This window comes from Asterias amurensis, chromosome 11, assembly GCF_032118995.1.
Source record: "Asterias amurensis chromosome 11, ASM3211899v1".
In the NCBI taxonomy this organism is placed as follows: Eukaryota; Metazoa; Echinodermata; class Asteroidea; order Forcipulatida; family Asteriidae; genus Asterias; species Asterias amurensis.
Window position 1 is genome coordinate 14,444,992 of NC_092658.1, and position 17,048 is coordinate 14,462,039.

Sequence of the window (17,048 nt, forward strand, 5' to 3'; positions counted from 1 at the left end):
AACCTGTGAACATTTTAACTTAAATTTTTCATCAAATTTGCAAGAGAATAATAAGAGAAACCACAATTAATTACACAAATTTCTGTGCTGGCATGAAGTATTTTATTATTTGAGTGAGGCATTAACTCTTTCTCAACAACACTAGTTACTTCAGAGGGAGCCGTTTCTCACAATTTTTATATTATTAACAGCTCTTCATTGCTCGTTACCAAGTAAGTTTTATGCTAAACACTATTTTAAGTATATTTATTTTTAGGTACATTAAAGTTTTTAACTATTTTAAGTAAAAACCAATAGAATTCCATCAACTATCTTTTGAGAGGACGAAGACACAAATTAAGTAGTTTACGATCTAAAAAGTTGGCAACAATTTACATAATAAATGTACAGAAATCTTGTCCTAGAAATCAGAAACAAGCTCCTTGTTTTGGTAATAGTGTTTGGCCATGATATATACTAACCGAAACGAAAATGGTTCATCTTTTATCCTTCGTTTTAAAAACTGTAAGTACATAATTCGTCTGAGAAATATTTCCGTCTTGGGTCTGAACATTGATACGAAGCAATATAATATAAATGTTAACACACTTGCACATAATTTTTGTTTTCATGGTAATAATTGATGAAGATGGTCACTGGTGGAAAAGTTGCCTTGAAATTTGTTTTGCTGTAAATGCTAAAACTTTTGAGAAAAGGTTGTCATATCCACGTATTTTGGTTTTCAATCAGCTTTAAATTGTAGAATTGTTGTACATGTAAAGGAACATTACAGAATTGGTTTTTGCTTAAACAAAACAGTTGATGGCAGTGTAAGCACTTTATGTAATCCACCATAACATAAACTGACAAACCTGTAGAAGTTTGGGATTAATCGGCCATCTGGGTCACGACAGAATAGTGAAAAACTGATTGCAAGTTTTGCATTGCATTGATGCCAAAAAAAAAATGATTAAAACGCTCACTGAGCGATAAACTCCAAACGCAAAGTTATATTATTTATTTCTCGTCAAATATGACATTTCAGACAGAAATATTTCAAGGGATGTTTTCAACTATCATTATGATTAGACCGTGTAAGTTTTATGTAAATCTGTGATCTTCACGATTTTTGTTTCTTACCAATTCTGTAACGCTCCTTTAAATATATTTTCTTTTAACTTTCTTAATGATGTAAAAATAAAACTTAATTCAGCCTCCTTAAGGCTGTGGTGCTTTTATTTTTGAAATAAACCGATCAAAAATAGTAAGAAGAAATGAGTACAACACTTAAAGGCACTGGACATATTTGGATATATGCATAAAATGAAAGAAATTGTAAACATTATTGGCTCAATTGGTGACACCAATGACAAATTTGGTATTTGTCAAAGACCAGTTTTCTCACTTGGTGTATCCCAACACATGGGAGGTCTCTTAGTCAATTAAACTTTTTTAGTGAGAAATTACTTCTTTCTCAAAAACTATGATACTTCAGAGGGATCCAGTTCTCACAATGTTGTATACTATCAACAACTCTACATTGCTCGTTACCAAGTAAGTTTTTATGCTGACAAATATTTTGAGTAAGTACCAAACAGTGTCTAGTGCCAAATAGTGTTCACAGACTTTTTAGTTGATATATTATTATGTTGGGTCTCATGAAGTGTGAATACTGGTGTTTGATAGTTACACGTGCTCTAAATACTGCCATGGGTAAGAAAACATTTGTTTAAACTTGAAACTGCGCAAAATTGCAGGGAAACTTTACAATTCCTTCGAAATTTGTTAATAAAGTGACCAACAATTTGGATGAATAAAAGAGTGTTCAATGAACTTGAGAAAAGTGGAATGGGTTCTCATTCAAAAGCCAAGAAAATATCACACTTTTCCATTGAATATATACATAATGTCTAAATATCACAACCTATTATTTAAAAGCAAAATATACACACTTTACTTTCATTTACTTCACAAACAAAAACCCCATTCAGTGCTAAGAAGTCACAAAAATAAGTCATATTTCGGATCACAAAATCTTTGCATTTATAGACAAATATTCACACTACTAAATTGAATATATTACAATTCCATAAAATCTTTAAGTCACACTTGGTTTATTTCTTAGATGTAGAAAATATTTCTACAGTTAAATATTTCTACAGTTACACTTTGAGGAAATGTCACATAATATTATAATTACACTTTGTATTTACATGAATCAAATTACATTTGCCGTAGTCTCTCATACCAAGCAGTTGCAAAAAAAACAATTTCTGTTTGTTTTTCTGTCTTCCCTCTTTTTCTTTCAGGGGGTGGACATTGTTGTCTAAATATCATCATACAATGTACCAATTGGTAGCATTTGGGGCTCGGTGACTGTTCTCTTGACATAAATTCTTAATTACCAAAGGTCAATTCCTAAATGTACTAAAGGTCAGCACTCAGAAGAGGTCAATGTTTCTGCTGGATTGGGGCTTAGTGACTGTTCTCTTGACATAAATTCTTAATTACCAAAGGTCAAATCTTAAATGTACTAAAGGTCAGTACTCAGAAGAGGTCAATGTTTCTGCTGGATTGGGGCTTAGTGACTGTTCTCTTGACATAAATTCTTAATTACCAAAGGTCAATTCCTAAATGTACTAAAGGTCAGCACTCAAAAGAGGTCAATGTTTCTGCTGGATTGGGGCTTAGTGACTGTTCTCTTGACATAAATTTTAAGTTACCAAAGGTCAATTCTTAAATGTACTGAAGGTCAGTACTCAAAAGAGGTCAATGTTTCTGCTGGATTGGGGCTTAGTGACTGTTCTCTTGACAAAGACGCCACCATCAGTTGTTCTGGATTTCTTCTTGGTCTTCTTTTTCGGTTTGCTCTCTTCCTCACTCTGAAAAATTGAATGAAAAATGATTTTGATACAACAATAAAAATTCAGTACTCAATTGGGAAAGTCAGCTTTAAACTTGTGAATATCTTGACTGCAGTCTTAGATTGTAGAATTTGTATTTGCTCTTTCTTAAATAAAAATAAAATGATTGTTTACATGTTGAAGGTGTTATACAGTATTGGTGAAGCTGACAAATTAGTTCATACTTTCAGAGATTTGTTGTTTAATGTATACGAGCATTTAGGTTAAATCTGTTGTGCGAGTCAAGTGAAAAATAGTGAAAAACAATGCACAAATTTCAGGATGTGAACACATTTCCCTTAACTTTGGTTATAACAACCGAATACATTTTTCTTGAATATGACTTCTTTTCAAAGGGGATATTACTTGAGAAAAGGTGGCTCTTGTATGAACTTCATAAACAATAACCAGTTTTTGAGAAAGAGGTAGTTTCTCATTCAAACATTTGAATCTGAGAAAGACTTCAGGCCTGAATCCTTTTCTCAGGCATCTGAAAGCATACAAATTTGTACAAGGGTGTTTTAGCTTTCATTATATCATGCAGCTTCAATGATCATTTGAGAACCCAACTTCACAGATTTGTTATTTGATGCATATGTTGAGATACACCAAGTGAGAATACTGGTCGCGTGCCTCTAAGGGCATTGCTAGGCTTAATCAAGAATCAAGTTCTTACCACTCCCATAACTGATGCTCTTTCCAGCTGAGCGTTGAGGTGTTGTATTTCAGATCGACATTGATCCAGCTGTGACTCAAGTTTCTCTCGTCTCAATCGCTCGTACTCTAACTGGGATTCCAGCTCACCAATCACTCTAGTCATGAGAACAATGAATACTCAGTCAAAATACAGTCGACTCTCGTTATAACCTGGGCCCAATTTCATAGAGCTGCTAAGCACAAAAAATAGCAAAGCACAATATAATTATGCTTACCAGAACAAGGTTACCAGCCAAAATACCATGTCACACGTACAATTTGTGACTGGTATCTTGCTCATTTCTGCTGAACATAAAATTGTTAAGTAATGTTTTCTGCAGCTTTCTTTTAAGCAGCTCTATGAAATTGAGCCAAGGTCACTGGGACAGGCCAACAAAACCTCTTTATAACAGGACCAGCTGCTTAAGCACAACAATAGCTAAGCATAGTTATGCTTACCGGAACAGGGTTACCGGTCCAACCACCATGTCAAATGCTCAATCTGTGACTGGTATCCTGCTTATTTCTGCTAAGCATAAAACTGTTAAGTGATTTTTTCTGCTTGAGAAGCTCTATGAAATTGGGCACTGGAGTCTGTAAGTTTTCCGAGACCACAAAGTTTTCCCAAATGTGCCACCAGACGGAAACAAATGTTTCACATTTTAGTGGGCTTTGGAATCTCTCCTAAAGCCATTGGACACTTTCGGTAAAACAGGATTGTCCAGAGGCCAACACATAGTGTATCACAACTTATACATAAAATAACAAACCTGTGAAAATTTAGGCTCCAATGGTCATCGGAGTTGGGAGAAAATAACGGGATTGAGAATTGAAAATTGTTTTTAATGTTTTCTCAAAAAGTAAAGCATTTCATGGAATAATTTTTCAAGAGAATTTTTTCACCATTACCTTCTGTAAACCCTGTAAGTTATTTGTAAATCTGTGAACTTTTTTTTTTTTTTCTGTTCCAAAAGTGTCCAATGGCTATAAAGGGGAACGTATAAGTTTTGTAATCACTCTTGAAAATTAATGGCAATAAAAGCTTCCTTGGTTAGAAGTAAACCACCTTTGGATATCATTTGAGAATCTTTTCATTTTGAAGTAATGCGGTTACGGATAAAATATAAAATATTTTTCTCCACAAAGTTTGAATATGAGAAGACATTTGACTTACCGATCACTCTCCTTCTCCTGCTGTCTGAACTCTCTGTCTTCGTTCAACCGTCCTCCCAGCTGATGATAATTTTGTTTAGCTACGAGCATCAATTTCTCAAGCTCTTCTACACGCTTCATAGCACGACCTGAACAAAATACAAAAAAAATAGCTGATTGTAATAATCTTGTGATTGATCTTCCATTCGGAGTTGCTTTCCTAAACTATTCACTTTAGTTATTCAGGTTTACTTGGTATTAAACAGCTAAGAGTATTTCTATTCCCCCTGGACAGGATGCAAGTCCTTCGCCGGTTACTCCCTAGCTCTCACTGCTACCCATTTTTACTCGTGGGTGGAGAGAATGAATTATGATGAAAGTGCCTCGCTCTGTAATTGACCAGGCAATGATACAAACCCACATTCTGTAAATTACAGAGCTTGAGTTGACCCCCCTAGACCGCTTGGACCTGACACCCCTACCCCCTTACCTCTAGCCTCTTCTTTCTGTTGACCAATCAGAGGGAGAGACTCTCCTTCTCCCGTTCCATGGTCAGTTGAAAGTCTAGCGATACGATCCTCATTGTCTATCTTACACCCCTAGCCTGAGTTAGCCTACCCTTCCCCATTCTACCTCTTGCCCATCTTACCTCTAGCCTCTTCTTTCTGTTGACCAGTCAAAGGGACAGACTCTCCTTCTCCCGTTCCATGGTCAGCTGAAAGTCTAGCGATACGATCCTCATTGTCTTCATTGTCTACTGCATAATCAGCTGGCCCTTCATCAGAATCTGGTATAATCAAGAAAAATATCATATCAACATTGACCTACGATAAAGTAAAGTTGTGGCAAAGCGACAGTTTGGGTAGTTAGCTATGAACTTTGTGCTATCGTTGTTTCTAGAATTTTTACTTGAAACTTCAAAACAAAAGAACTAATTTAAATGCTTAAAATATATATGTGGTTGGATGCATTGCATGTTGATGTATATGTATAAATGTATATTTGGTTTGCGGTGACACCATGTGTATATCAACTTGCTGGGTATAATGTTCTTTTGAGAATCTTGTCTTGCTTTATATTTTACTTCCGTGGAGTAAAATCTTTTGCAGTTAGGGAGACTTCTCCATTACCGCAGAGTAAATTTTCGAAATTTGGGAAGCTTCTGAAAAGAACAGTCCTTTAAGAACTACTACGTAGGTGGGGCGTAGGAAATCAGCCAGGACTACTATTTTTGGTTTAGTGGATCGAGGGGACCCTTTGTTATTTACTTAACTACCACAGAGTAAGTTCTCAATATTAGTCTCAGGGCCTCGACTAGCTTGTTCTAGAAGCTCAAAATGCACAGCCATGCACAAATTCAGTACCTGGCACTGGAAGGGTTAATAATAACAATAAACAGAACAATAATAATAATAGTAATAGTAACAGTAATAATAATACTACTAATAATAACAAATTCTTATAAAGCGCATTTCACAATAACTGTCTCAATGCGCTTTACATTAGTCACCTGGTCAGAGGGCCAATAACATTCCTTAAATCTGTCTCAGCTCAATGGGGAGTATACAACCTGGGCAACCGTTTATATCGCTCCAAAGGTTAACAAAATAAGAATAGAACGAATGCTGAATCAGACCAGACTTGCTTACCAGATTCATCTCCTTTAAGCAGCTTGATGCAAGCGAGATGAGCAAACCGATTGGCAACTTCTAGAGGTGTTTCCCCAGCTGAATTCTGGATGTGCACTGAAATCAATCAATCATTCAAAACACATCAGAGAGAGTTTAACAATCTACCTTGACTCATGAGCAATAATAGGAAAAATAAAACATGAAAGTTTGCATGTTGGTAGGATACTGGCTGGACTTGATGATGCCAGGCTTGTGCGAGGGATATGGGATTTTATTGGAGGAGTTACTTGATGTTGTTCAAGCTCGGTGCATTCACTATAGACCTTATGCACTGACATCATCCAGCCGCCATCTTAGAGGAAAAACGGTGATGAAATAATCAAAAGATGCACCAATTTGTATGCGCGACCCACAGTATCAGCCACTGAACCTCCTTTTGACCTCTAGGTGAGAGCGCCCTACTGAATTGACGCCATGTACATATGGTCTATTGAGTCATCAAGGGCGTACCACTCTAATGGTCCTTGGAAAGAATGCGTATTTGTGGAAATCCAAGCGGGCTTTGTGAGTTGTGAAGCTTCTGCTATTTGTATGGCGTGAGCGTCGGGTTGCTGGCATTAGGTAGCGGTTACTGGGGATGTCCACTAAACAAGTGGTTGTTGATTTTATACATGAGTGAGTGTGTCACTGCCCATGTACATGTACATTGCTGGTCAGAAGTCGACTTTATGTGCAAACTCAAACTTACTCTACATTGCAAGGAAGTTCTTTTTCTCTTTTAAAAATGATTTTCAGTTTGATCATTGATTTACTCACCATTAGCTCCCATCTCTACAAGCCACTGCAGACATTCAAGATGGCCGTTACCTGCAGCTATAATATAAAAAAAAAAACAGAAAATATTATATCACTTGCCCCCAACCAAAGGGCCACTGAATAGCCACCACTTTGTACATCTACAGAAAGGATACAAAACACAAACCAGGAGTTTGCAAGTCCTAGCAATTCAAGTGTGCAAAGTTCGTTCAACCAATTTTTCCCAGGAATTTCTCAGGAAATCTATCTAATATTGAAGTACCTTTTTGTATTGACTCAATTCGCTGACATCATCCTAATTGAAGTACTGATTGGGTCGTTTTGAAATCAATATCCCTCTGTGTTGTGGCTGCATGGCATTTACATGTTGATCGCAGTTTAAAGTGCAATTTGACTTCCCAAACGAAAATGGTACTAGACAGTAGCTGGATGTGACAAAAGCCCTTTTCACACTGTGTCTCTTATCCCCACTGAAAACACCCCCGGGGAGGCCCCGGGACTTTTTTTTACCCCACTACCCCGGCGCACATTCACACTGTGTCCTATTCCACAGGGTTCCAGTTGCATGTTTAAAGAATACCCCAAGGTTTTAACGCTTACCCCTACTCCAGAACAGGGGTGGCTATTCCCCCGGTGTATGCCCACTTGCTGAGGCAGACCCCAGGGACAGACCTGGGCCCAATTTCATAGCGCTGCTTAACGGTAAGCAAATATGCGTGCTTATCGTAGCAGAAAAATTTGCTTGAGCCTTAGTGTATTTCACAGGTTAGCAGAAAAATTGAGCGACCATATTGCGTGTTTACCGTGGATTTACATTGTAACGTCATTTATTTTCGTGCGGTAAGCATTTAAAGGTTAGCATGCCTTTTCATGTGCTAACGGTTAGCAGCGCTATGAAATAGAAATTGCAAAGTAAGCACAAAATCGGCCGCTAAGTAGCGCTATGAAATTGGGCCCAGGGGTAAAGCGATAATTGAAAAGGGACTATCGATATAAGAGGTCGTTAAGTACTAGAGAAAACAATACCTTTATGAGCTGGAGTTGAACCTCTTTCATCTCGTTCATTAATATTAACGACACCTTGTTCTATTAACATTCTGAGATGACTCAAATCACCAGACGAGGCTGCGATGTGAGCTGGGAAAGCTAAATCTGAAATCAACGATACAAGATCAATTCATCAGAATAAAGGCCGAGTCACACTGCAGCGATAATCATAACGATAACGATCAAGACGCAAAGAGAATGCATTCTATTGATTGAATTGCTTCACGTAGAATACACACACGCTCATTCTACCAATGATTGCGTTCTCTTTGCGTCGTTATCGTTATCGTTATCGCTGCAGTGGGACCAGGCCTTAAGTTAATAATAATAGTGGCTTCTTACATGGCGCTCATTAGTCAGTGACCCTCAAGGCGCTTCAATATATTTACCCCTGGGGTGGATTTCACAAAGGTAGTCCTAACTTAGGATTAGTCCTAAGCAATGCTAAGAGATAGCACTGGTCCTAAGTTAGGACCAGTAACTCATCCTAACTTAGGACTGGTCCTATCTCTTAGCATTGCCTAGGACTAGTCCTAAGTTAGGACTACCTTTGTGAAATCCACCCCTGGTCACTGTTTCGTTCATCTCTGGTCACTGTTTCATTTATTTCTTTCCTTAAACCATCTCCCTTAGGAGTATACAGCCTGTGCTATCGCACTAATCTAATCAATCATCATCATCATCATCATCATCATCATCATCATCATCATCATCATCATCATCATCATCATCATCATCATCAATATATTGATGGCAGTTTTGCTCTAGATTTTGTAATCTCACGGATATGATAGGCTGTTGAGAAAAAAAACCTCAACTCTGAGCGCAAACCGCGAAAGCATTTCAGCTCTAAAACTTGCAAACATGAAGCCCAATATTGACATTTATATTTGGTTTTAAAAGCCCTACACTGCAATATGGGGCGTTGTTATATGGTTATATCTCCTTTTCTTTTTAGAATTTTATCTTGAAAAACCCCCACAGACTTTCCTTTTAAAGGGCAAAAAAATAAACCGGAATTCTGTTTTTAAAACTGAGAAATCACACCCCTGATATCTAAAGCCGTGTCTGAAGTGACAACTACGGCTATGGCTAGATCATTGTGTCATCATGCGGTGAAGTATAGGATGCCCTTAGCAACACCCTTAGCAACAATCATAGTCATAGCCATAAATTCAGATACATTCTAAGACTTTGCGATTCTTCATGGAATTAAAAAACTTACTTTCATCGTCTTCTGGATGATCTCTCTCCCACTCTGTTGACAAGGAATCAAGGAAAGAATCAAGTTAAAAAATTCTCCTGTTCTTTAAAAAATAATTCCAACGACAATCACCAAGTTACACTTCCGACAGTCTCGCATTAGGGGCCTGGAGGTTGCTAGGGTCGAAACGTCAGGCCATGACAGACATGGTGCATTCTGTTCAATCTGTCAGAACTTGCTAGCAGCCGGCACCTTTGAATGGTTTCCAGATACTGTGCGCCTTATAAATTTTATTGTTGTTATTATTATTATTATTATTATGAATGTTCGTTGTGAGAAGTAGCTTTCAGACAAGTAGAGCACCTTCAAAACAAAGCTGCGCGTCTTGTATTTGCATGCGCTAAATATCATCAGCTCAACTACTGCGCAGGAAAGAATCAAGTTCAAAATTCTCCCGTTCGTATTCAAATGGCAATCTCCAACGTACATTTCTGAAAATATTGCTTTGTATAATACAAATGGGCCTCTGGATGTCGCAGGGAGGGGGCTGCTGCGCTCCTCTTCTGATGGCACTTGGCTGATTGTTCCGCGCTCAAAAAAGGAAGGCTGGGAACAGTTCATTCTTTGTTGTTGATCCTAAATTGTGGAACAAGCTGTCGTGTGCTATCAGGGAAGCAGCATCTACTGCCACCTTCAAGTGCCAACTCACAACTCACCTATTTCCCAGATGTTTGTTTTAGTGCATTTTTAACTTGCTTTTTGTTTTATTCTGTTGTTGATTATGAGGCGCTGTTTTCCTTGTGGAGCGAAAAGTGCGCACTCTTTGTAGAGTGAGCATTGCACTATACAGTACAAAGCTATTTGTGCGCACTTGAACTTGCTCCATGATTTAACTCACCTACAGCATTGATGTAATCCACACAATTCTGCTTATAGAACTGGGATGCAAGAGTCTTTGGTGTTTCTCCATTGTCATTTCTTGCTCCAAGAGTATCCGAGAGACTCGCTCCGTGACTTACAAGGAACTTCAGACATGGAAGGTGGCCTTCAGATGCGGCAAGATGAGCTGTCGAATATCAAAGGGAAGGCACATCCAAAGGAAATCAGTCAAACTTGGCAATAATAGTCAATTTTTATATAGCGCTTTACCACAGCCCAAAGGGTGTATAAAAGCGCTTCTGACATTATTAACCCTGGTCATTGGGCAATACATTTTATTTTTTTAATCATCTCAGCTCCCTGGGTAGTATACAGCCAGTGCTGCGCGTTACCGCACTCCAAACTAATCATTCACATAAACCATCTCTGCCCTCACAGGTACCCAGTTTACCCCTGGGTGGAGAGAAGCTCATGGTTAAGTATCTTGCTCAAGGACACAAGTGTCATGGCCAGGATTCGAACTAGCAAGATAAATTCGGTGTGATCTAGGCCTGGGCGGCTAGTGAAACTTACTTCTCAACTAGTTGCACCTCAAGTAGTCGCAGCTTCGACACTAGTCGTGACTAATTTTTTTTCTAAAATGCATTGCCAGTCGAATAATTGTTATTATTATTAATAAATCCATACCTGGGATGTTTCCATGGTTATCTGTTTCGTCAGTTCTGGCACCCCATTTAACCAGTAGTTGTAGACATCCAAGTCTGCCATGATATGATGCAACATGTACAGCGCTCCATCGATTCATGTTCTTGGCTTCAAGATCCTAAAACAGACGACACAAAAAAAACATTTATCTTGCTTCTTGCTTCAGTTTTTTATTATTTTTTATTATTATAAAGTTTAATAAAACTAAACTAAAACTAATAAAGAAGTACCCGGATCTCAGACAAAAGTGTCAAATTTCTCTTAGGCTACGTGTATACAAATTATAATATTACTTGCAGCTAACTACACTACTAGTGCAGTTTGGCGCGTCAATGCGCAGTGATTGCGTAGGTGGTACGGCATGTTTGTCTGACAGCCGCATGTTTTAAATACTCTGGACACTATTGGTATTTTTCAAAGACCAGTATTCTCACTTGGTGTATTTCAACGTATGCTTAAAATAACAAACCTATGAAAATTTGAACTCAATTGGTCATTAAAGTTGCGGAAATAATGATAGAAGAAAAAAACACCCTTTGTCACACAAAGTTATGTGTGTTCAGATGTTTTTCAGGACCTCAAAATCTAATTCTGAGGTCTCGAAATCAAGTTCATGGAAAATTACTTCTTTATCAAAAACTACGTACTTCAGAGGGAGCTGTTTCTCAGAATGTTTTATACTGTCAACAGCTCTCCATTGCTTGCTACCAAGTAAGTTTTTATGCTAGCAATTATTTTGAGTAAATACCAATAGTGTCAAGTGCCTTTAAAGCAAAGTGATGTAAATTGTGCCGGGTGCTATTTTAGGGGCAATTCACATTATCAATGAGACCCACGCATAACAAACCATAGGCTAGGGGTACAAGATAGCTGGGCCCATTTTCAGGGCTCTGCTCAATTTCAGGGTCCTGGAAAAGGGTATACATTTGTACGTACCGTGCCAACTCTTAAGATTGAGCTGAGAGTGAAGGAGTTGCCATGAGCTGCAGCTAGATGTGCTGGTGTGTTACCACGGAGATCTCGACAATTCATGCTCCCTCCATTGGTACCAAGAGCCTGCGGAAAGAAATTGGATCACATCATTTGTATTAAAAATAATAATGAGTTTTTATATTGAGCTTTACACACCCGAAGGGCGTCTCAAAGCGCTTACAACATCATCTTCCCCTGGTAGGGAGTATACAGCCTGTGCAACAATATGCGCTACTCAGCTAAATCAATCACAACAACCATCTCTGCCCTCACAGGTACCCATTTTACCCCTGGGTGGATAGAACTGTGGCTAAGTTTCTTGCTCAAGGACACAAGTTTCACGACCGGGAATCAAACCTACACTCCAGAGAAACACCAGAGCTTGTTTTCGATACATTTGTATCAACACCAAGATACTCTATCTTTGAGAGTCACATACAATTAATTTTATCACCATTACAAAAATACTTTATAATTTTTATAGTACATTCTCTAGGATCGCACATTATATTTCTATTGTGTACATGTAACATCAATAATTTAGCCAACTACGCAAGAGAACTTGGCCCAGTTTCATGACCGAATTCTGCGCTTACAATCACCATTCTCGGCTAACCATGCTTACTGTGCAAGCATCAAATGTCTGCACTAGCTGTGTAAGCAAAGTATGTTTGGGCACAAGCAAAAATTCTGCATTAAGCCGTGATATACGCTTGATGTAAGAGCAGAACTCCCTGCTTTTTGTAAGTGCTGATTCTTTGCTTACGGTAAGCAGAGCCAAGAAATTGGGCCCTGTTACGAAAAAACACATACATCTTACGCTTAAAAAGAAAGTTACTGGATTTTTAATAGGCCTACTAAGGAAAATATAAAGTAGCTGTTTCTAACAACCAACCTGAATACACTGATCCTGCCCTTTAATAGCAGCCAGATGTGCTGCAGTCCAGCCTTGTGGTGTTGTCACGGTAATATCAGCACCGTGCCATAGTAACCAATGTAAACACTATACAGAAATAAAGATAAATGATCAATAAACAAAACTAAGAGTGGTCAATAATAATAATAATAAAGACTTGTAATGCACATATATAAACAACAACAAAACCAAAGAAAACAGACACAACAAAATTAGTCCTTAAAAACCGGTGACATTAGATAAGTTTTGAGAAGAGATTTGAGTTTTGGTGTACGAAAACAAGATCTAAGATTAAGTGGTAGATAAGAAAAAGACAGTCACCCCACAGTTTTAACCCTAACACTATTGGGTCAATAACATTTCTGTAACCTTCACAGCTCCCTGAGGCTGTGGAGACGCTCCATAGGCTTTTCATACACAATAAGACCCTCTAACCTTGCAGGTACCCATTTATACCCCAGGGTAAAGTATACTTTAAAAAGTACAAGCAAAGTTATTGGCCCAATGAACAAGGAACTATTTTAAAGTTCATTTCGGATAACATTTGGGCGCATAAATACCTCCAAGGGCTAACCCGTACAAATGCTATTCGAAAACAACCAGTTATAAACAGCTCTAGCTGTGCCTTCATCAACTGTTTAAACACGCCCATGTGACATGCTCTCCACCAATAGGAATAGTGAAACTGTCTGGTGTATTCATGAAGGCGCTATAAAGAACTATTTATTATAATTATCAAATTAAGTTTAATATAGCTTTATTATTCACCTCAAGAGCTCCACTATGACACGCCCAATGAAGAGCAGTAAACTTATTCTTAGCATCTACTTCATTAATACTTGCTCCTCTCTTCACCATGGCTTCCAATGACAATGTATCCCCATTGCGTACTGCATCATGAACATTTAATAACTTCTGACCTGCAAATTACAATAAGAAAAAATGACAATGTAAAAAGTTAGATAATTGTATGAAGAAGACAAAAATTACTGAAGTCATTAGGAACCAATTTCATGGCTCTGCTTACCACCCTTACCGCCCGCCCTTTCCGCCCTGACTTCTTAGTCCAACAAGAGGAGAATCATTAAAACATGGTGGCACTCGCGAATGTGTCACGTTAAATGTAATTTTTGCACATGATTTTTTGGACCAATTTTCAAATCATCACATCTGGACAAAGTCATCTTTTAATAAGCCCTGTTATGTGTCCTAGTAATTCTACAAATGTAAGGAATAAAATGAGGTATGTTGGAGTAGTTTAGGATTTTTTTAAATGGGAGAAATTGCAATCAAACTACCACGCATTTTGCGACCTGTGAAAACTTAGGGTTGAAGACATGTATCGAACGTGGGCTGTAATGGTGATAGTGATGAGACCGTTGTTAAAAGCGGAGCCATTAACGGCTCAACAAGGTGGGCTAATTAAAAGGGGCCCCAAAATGTTAGACCCCTTTTAATCTTTGAAGGCTCAAAGTCTCAAAGTCAAGTACATAGATGTCAACAGCTTTCCAATTCTGTACAAGACCTACATATGGCCACATTTGGAGTATTGTGTTCAAGCCTGGAACCCTGGATTAAAGAAAGACAAGCAAGTTTTAGAAAAGGTACAGAGGAGAGCTACGAAGTTGGTGCCACAGTTGAAAAGCCTCCCTTACACAGAAAGACTTCCAAGCCCTGAATTTATACACACTAGAACAAAGGCGACTAAGAGGTGACCTTATTGAAACATTTAAGCTGCTCAAGAAGGGGCTGGAGAAAGTCGACTGCAATAAATTCTTTATTACAGCTAGAAACACCAGTATGAGGGGCCACTCTCTTAAATTGTACAAGCCGACTCTCAACAAAAACATTGGGTGCAGAAGGAACTTCTTTTCACAGCGAATCATTAATGATTGGAACAGTCTCCCACACAAAGTAGTAAATGCCAAAACAGTGTCAACATTCAAGAAAGAGCTTGATGCCTATTGGAATGGATGGAATCAATGATAGGATATGGGGTCACAAAGGCATAAGCCTAAACAATTTCTCCCATCAAACGTAAGTAAGTAAGGGGAGCCTTATATTTTATTATTTTATACTTTGTTTGAGGCCCTTTTCAAAACGACAGCTTCCGCTTTGGACTTGGCTCAGGCTAGCTTGGTTGTTTTGACAATTATTAGCCCATGATTAGCCTAACTAAGTACTAATTGTCAATTGCGCATGCTTTGCATGCGCTCAGGCCAGGGCTTCATTCACTGTTCAGAGGCGAGAGAGAGGAGCCAGTCAAGCCGAACCCAAAGGCAAAGCCAAAAGCCATGGTTTCGAAAAGGGTCATTGTTTCTGGAAGGGAAACTTATCCCTCACCAGACTCAGCAGCGACCAGATTGATCATGGAGGTAGAATTAACCTCCATCCATGGATTGATTGAGAAAACATTGTCTACATCTTTTTTTAAATTATATGGAAATGTGAAGGATATTTAATCAATTTTACAATTGACAACATTATAAGTTGAGCAAGAATTCAAAACAACTATGAAATATCATTTTACCTGGCATCTTAGCAGAAAGAATAGTCGTTTTCCACGTTATTTTACGCTGTTGTCATGTCGTCAAGACACCGACCGATACAAAAATCAGAAAAAATGTTAATTGGCAACAGTGTGGTGCTGTATTTAGATACATAGCTAGATATGTAATGAAGATGGGTACCAGATATTAAAAACAAGCCGCGAATTGGGGCCAGAATTTCCATCTGCGGATTCGGAACCGGCTGGCCAAATTTTTTTCCCATGATAGATGAGGCTATCTCTATGGGCGTGTTTTAACTTTAGCGCGCTCTGCAGTCTATTTAAAGTATGTAGGACCATGGAGGAATAAATTATTCATCCATGGCTCCATGGTAAGGACAAACTACGTCACTTGAGCAACTTTTATGCTAATATTTGTTTTTAGTGCCTTTAAACCACCTCAGCTCCCTAGATCAATCACCCCCCCCCCCAAAAAAAAAAAAAAAAAAAATCTATAAGGACTCTGTCTCTGCCTTCACAGGTACCCATTTTACTCCTGGGTGAAGAGAAGCAATTATGGCCGAGTGTCTTGCTCAGGGATGGTCTAAAACTTCCACGATGAATCCAGGCTGGGACTAGACACAACTCATACTAAACAAACCTAAACAGTCATATTCCATTTTAATATAATTCTTTTTAATATATTCCATTCCTTCAATTTGTAATATCATTATACATGCCTGCATTTCAAAGCTCAGTAATAACTCTTTATGGATTATGATAAAAACTCACTAAAACATAACTTACTGTTTGACATTACTATAGCATTAGGTGATCAAATTGGATGATAAGCTTCTTACATACAATTACTGTTATTAAAACAGTTGCTGGGTCCAATTTCATACAGCTGTTAAACAGAAAATACTGCTTGACCAATTTCTTTACTTAGCAAACTTTTAGTGGGCCATCAGGCACAACGTAAACTTAATGTAATTTTGGCTGGTTACCTGGGCCCAATTTCATAAAGCATGTTAGTACAACAATTTGCTTGGCATGAAGTTTCTTCCTTGATAAAAACAAGATTACCAACCAAATTTTAATTTGTTGCATAGGCATATTTGCTTGTTACAGGCATTCAGAAGTTGCTTGCTTATCCGGAAAATCATGTGGAAATTTTGTTGGTAATCCTGTATTTATTAAGGAAGAAATTTCATGCTAAGCAATTTCTTATGCTTACAGGCTTTATGAAATTGGGACCTGTTTATGTTGAGCAATGCATTTCTGTGCTAAGCACCTTTTACTGCTTACAGGCTTTATGAAATTGGGCCCTGTTTATGTTAAGCAATGCATTTCTGTGCTAAGCGAATTTTACTGCTTACAGGTTTGATGAAATTGGGCCTGGGGGTTTTACTTCTGTCTAATAACAGACTAATCTAGAAGGTACATTTGAATTTATGCAACCATTTAAGAAAGGTTTACGGTAACACCATATGTATAAACAATTCAAATAGTATTGGTCCTGAAAAGAACCAGTGGTAAACGACTAAACGTTTCGATCAGTATTATCTGATTGTCTTCAGGAGAAGGTTTGTTCTCAGTATTTCTCCTGAAGACGATCAGAGCATAGTGAACAAACCGTTGAGTCGTTCACCACATATTC

At 38.1% G+C, this 17,048-nt stretch overlaps 1 protein-coding gene across 1 annotated transcript; it reads right to left on the reverse strand.

The window, feature by feature from the left end:
- Positions 1–68: 68 nt before the first annotated feature.
- LOC139944506 (ankyrin repeat domain-containing protein 42-like) lies at positions 69–15,524 on the reverse strand. The gene is made up of 14 exons (XM_071941541.1): positions 15,431–15,524; positions 13,669–13,820; positions 12,880–12,987; positions 11,949–12,068; positions 10,995–11,130; positions 10,327–10,494; positions 9,450–9,482; positions 8,204–8,329; positions 7,178–7,234; positions 6,380–6,475; positions 5,380–5,517; positions 4,753–4,879; positions 3,559–3,694; positions 69–2,861 (listed from the first exon to the last, which is right to left on the reverse strand). Exons 1-14 carry the CDS (start codon positions 15,435–15,437, stop codon positions 2,739–2,741), a joined length of 1,527 nt encoding a protein of 508 aa, XP_071797642.1. The 5' UTR covers positions 15,438–15,524; the 3' UTR covers positions 69–2,738.
- Positions 15,525–17,048: the final 1,524 nt, after the last annotated feature.

What these genes read in the sequence shown, in the direction of transcription:
- LOC139944506 (XM_071941541.1), bottom strand. An exon ending in CAATCTTAAGAGTTGGCACG is followed by an intron (nt 11,131 to 11,948) that starts GTACGTACAAAT and finishes CGTCTGTTTTAG; the next exon opens with GATCTTGAAGCCAAGAACAT. An exon ending in TAACCATGGAAACATCCCAG is followed by an intron (nt 10,495 to 10,994) that starts GTATGGATTTAT and finishes GATATTCGACAG; the next exon opens with CTCATCTTGCCGCATCTGAA.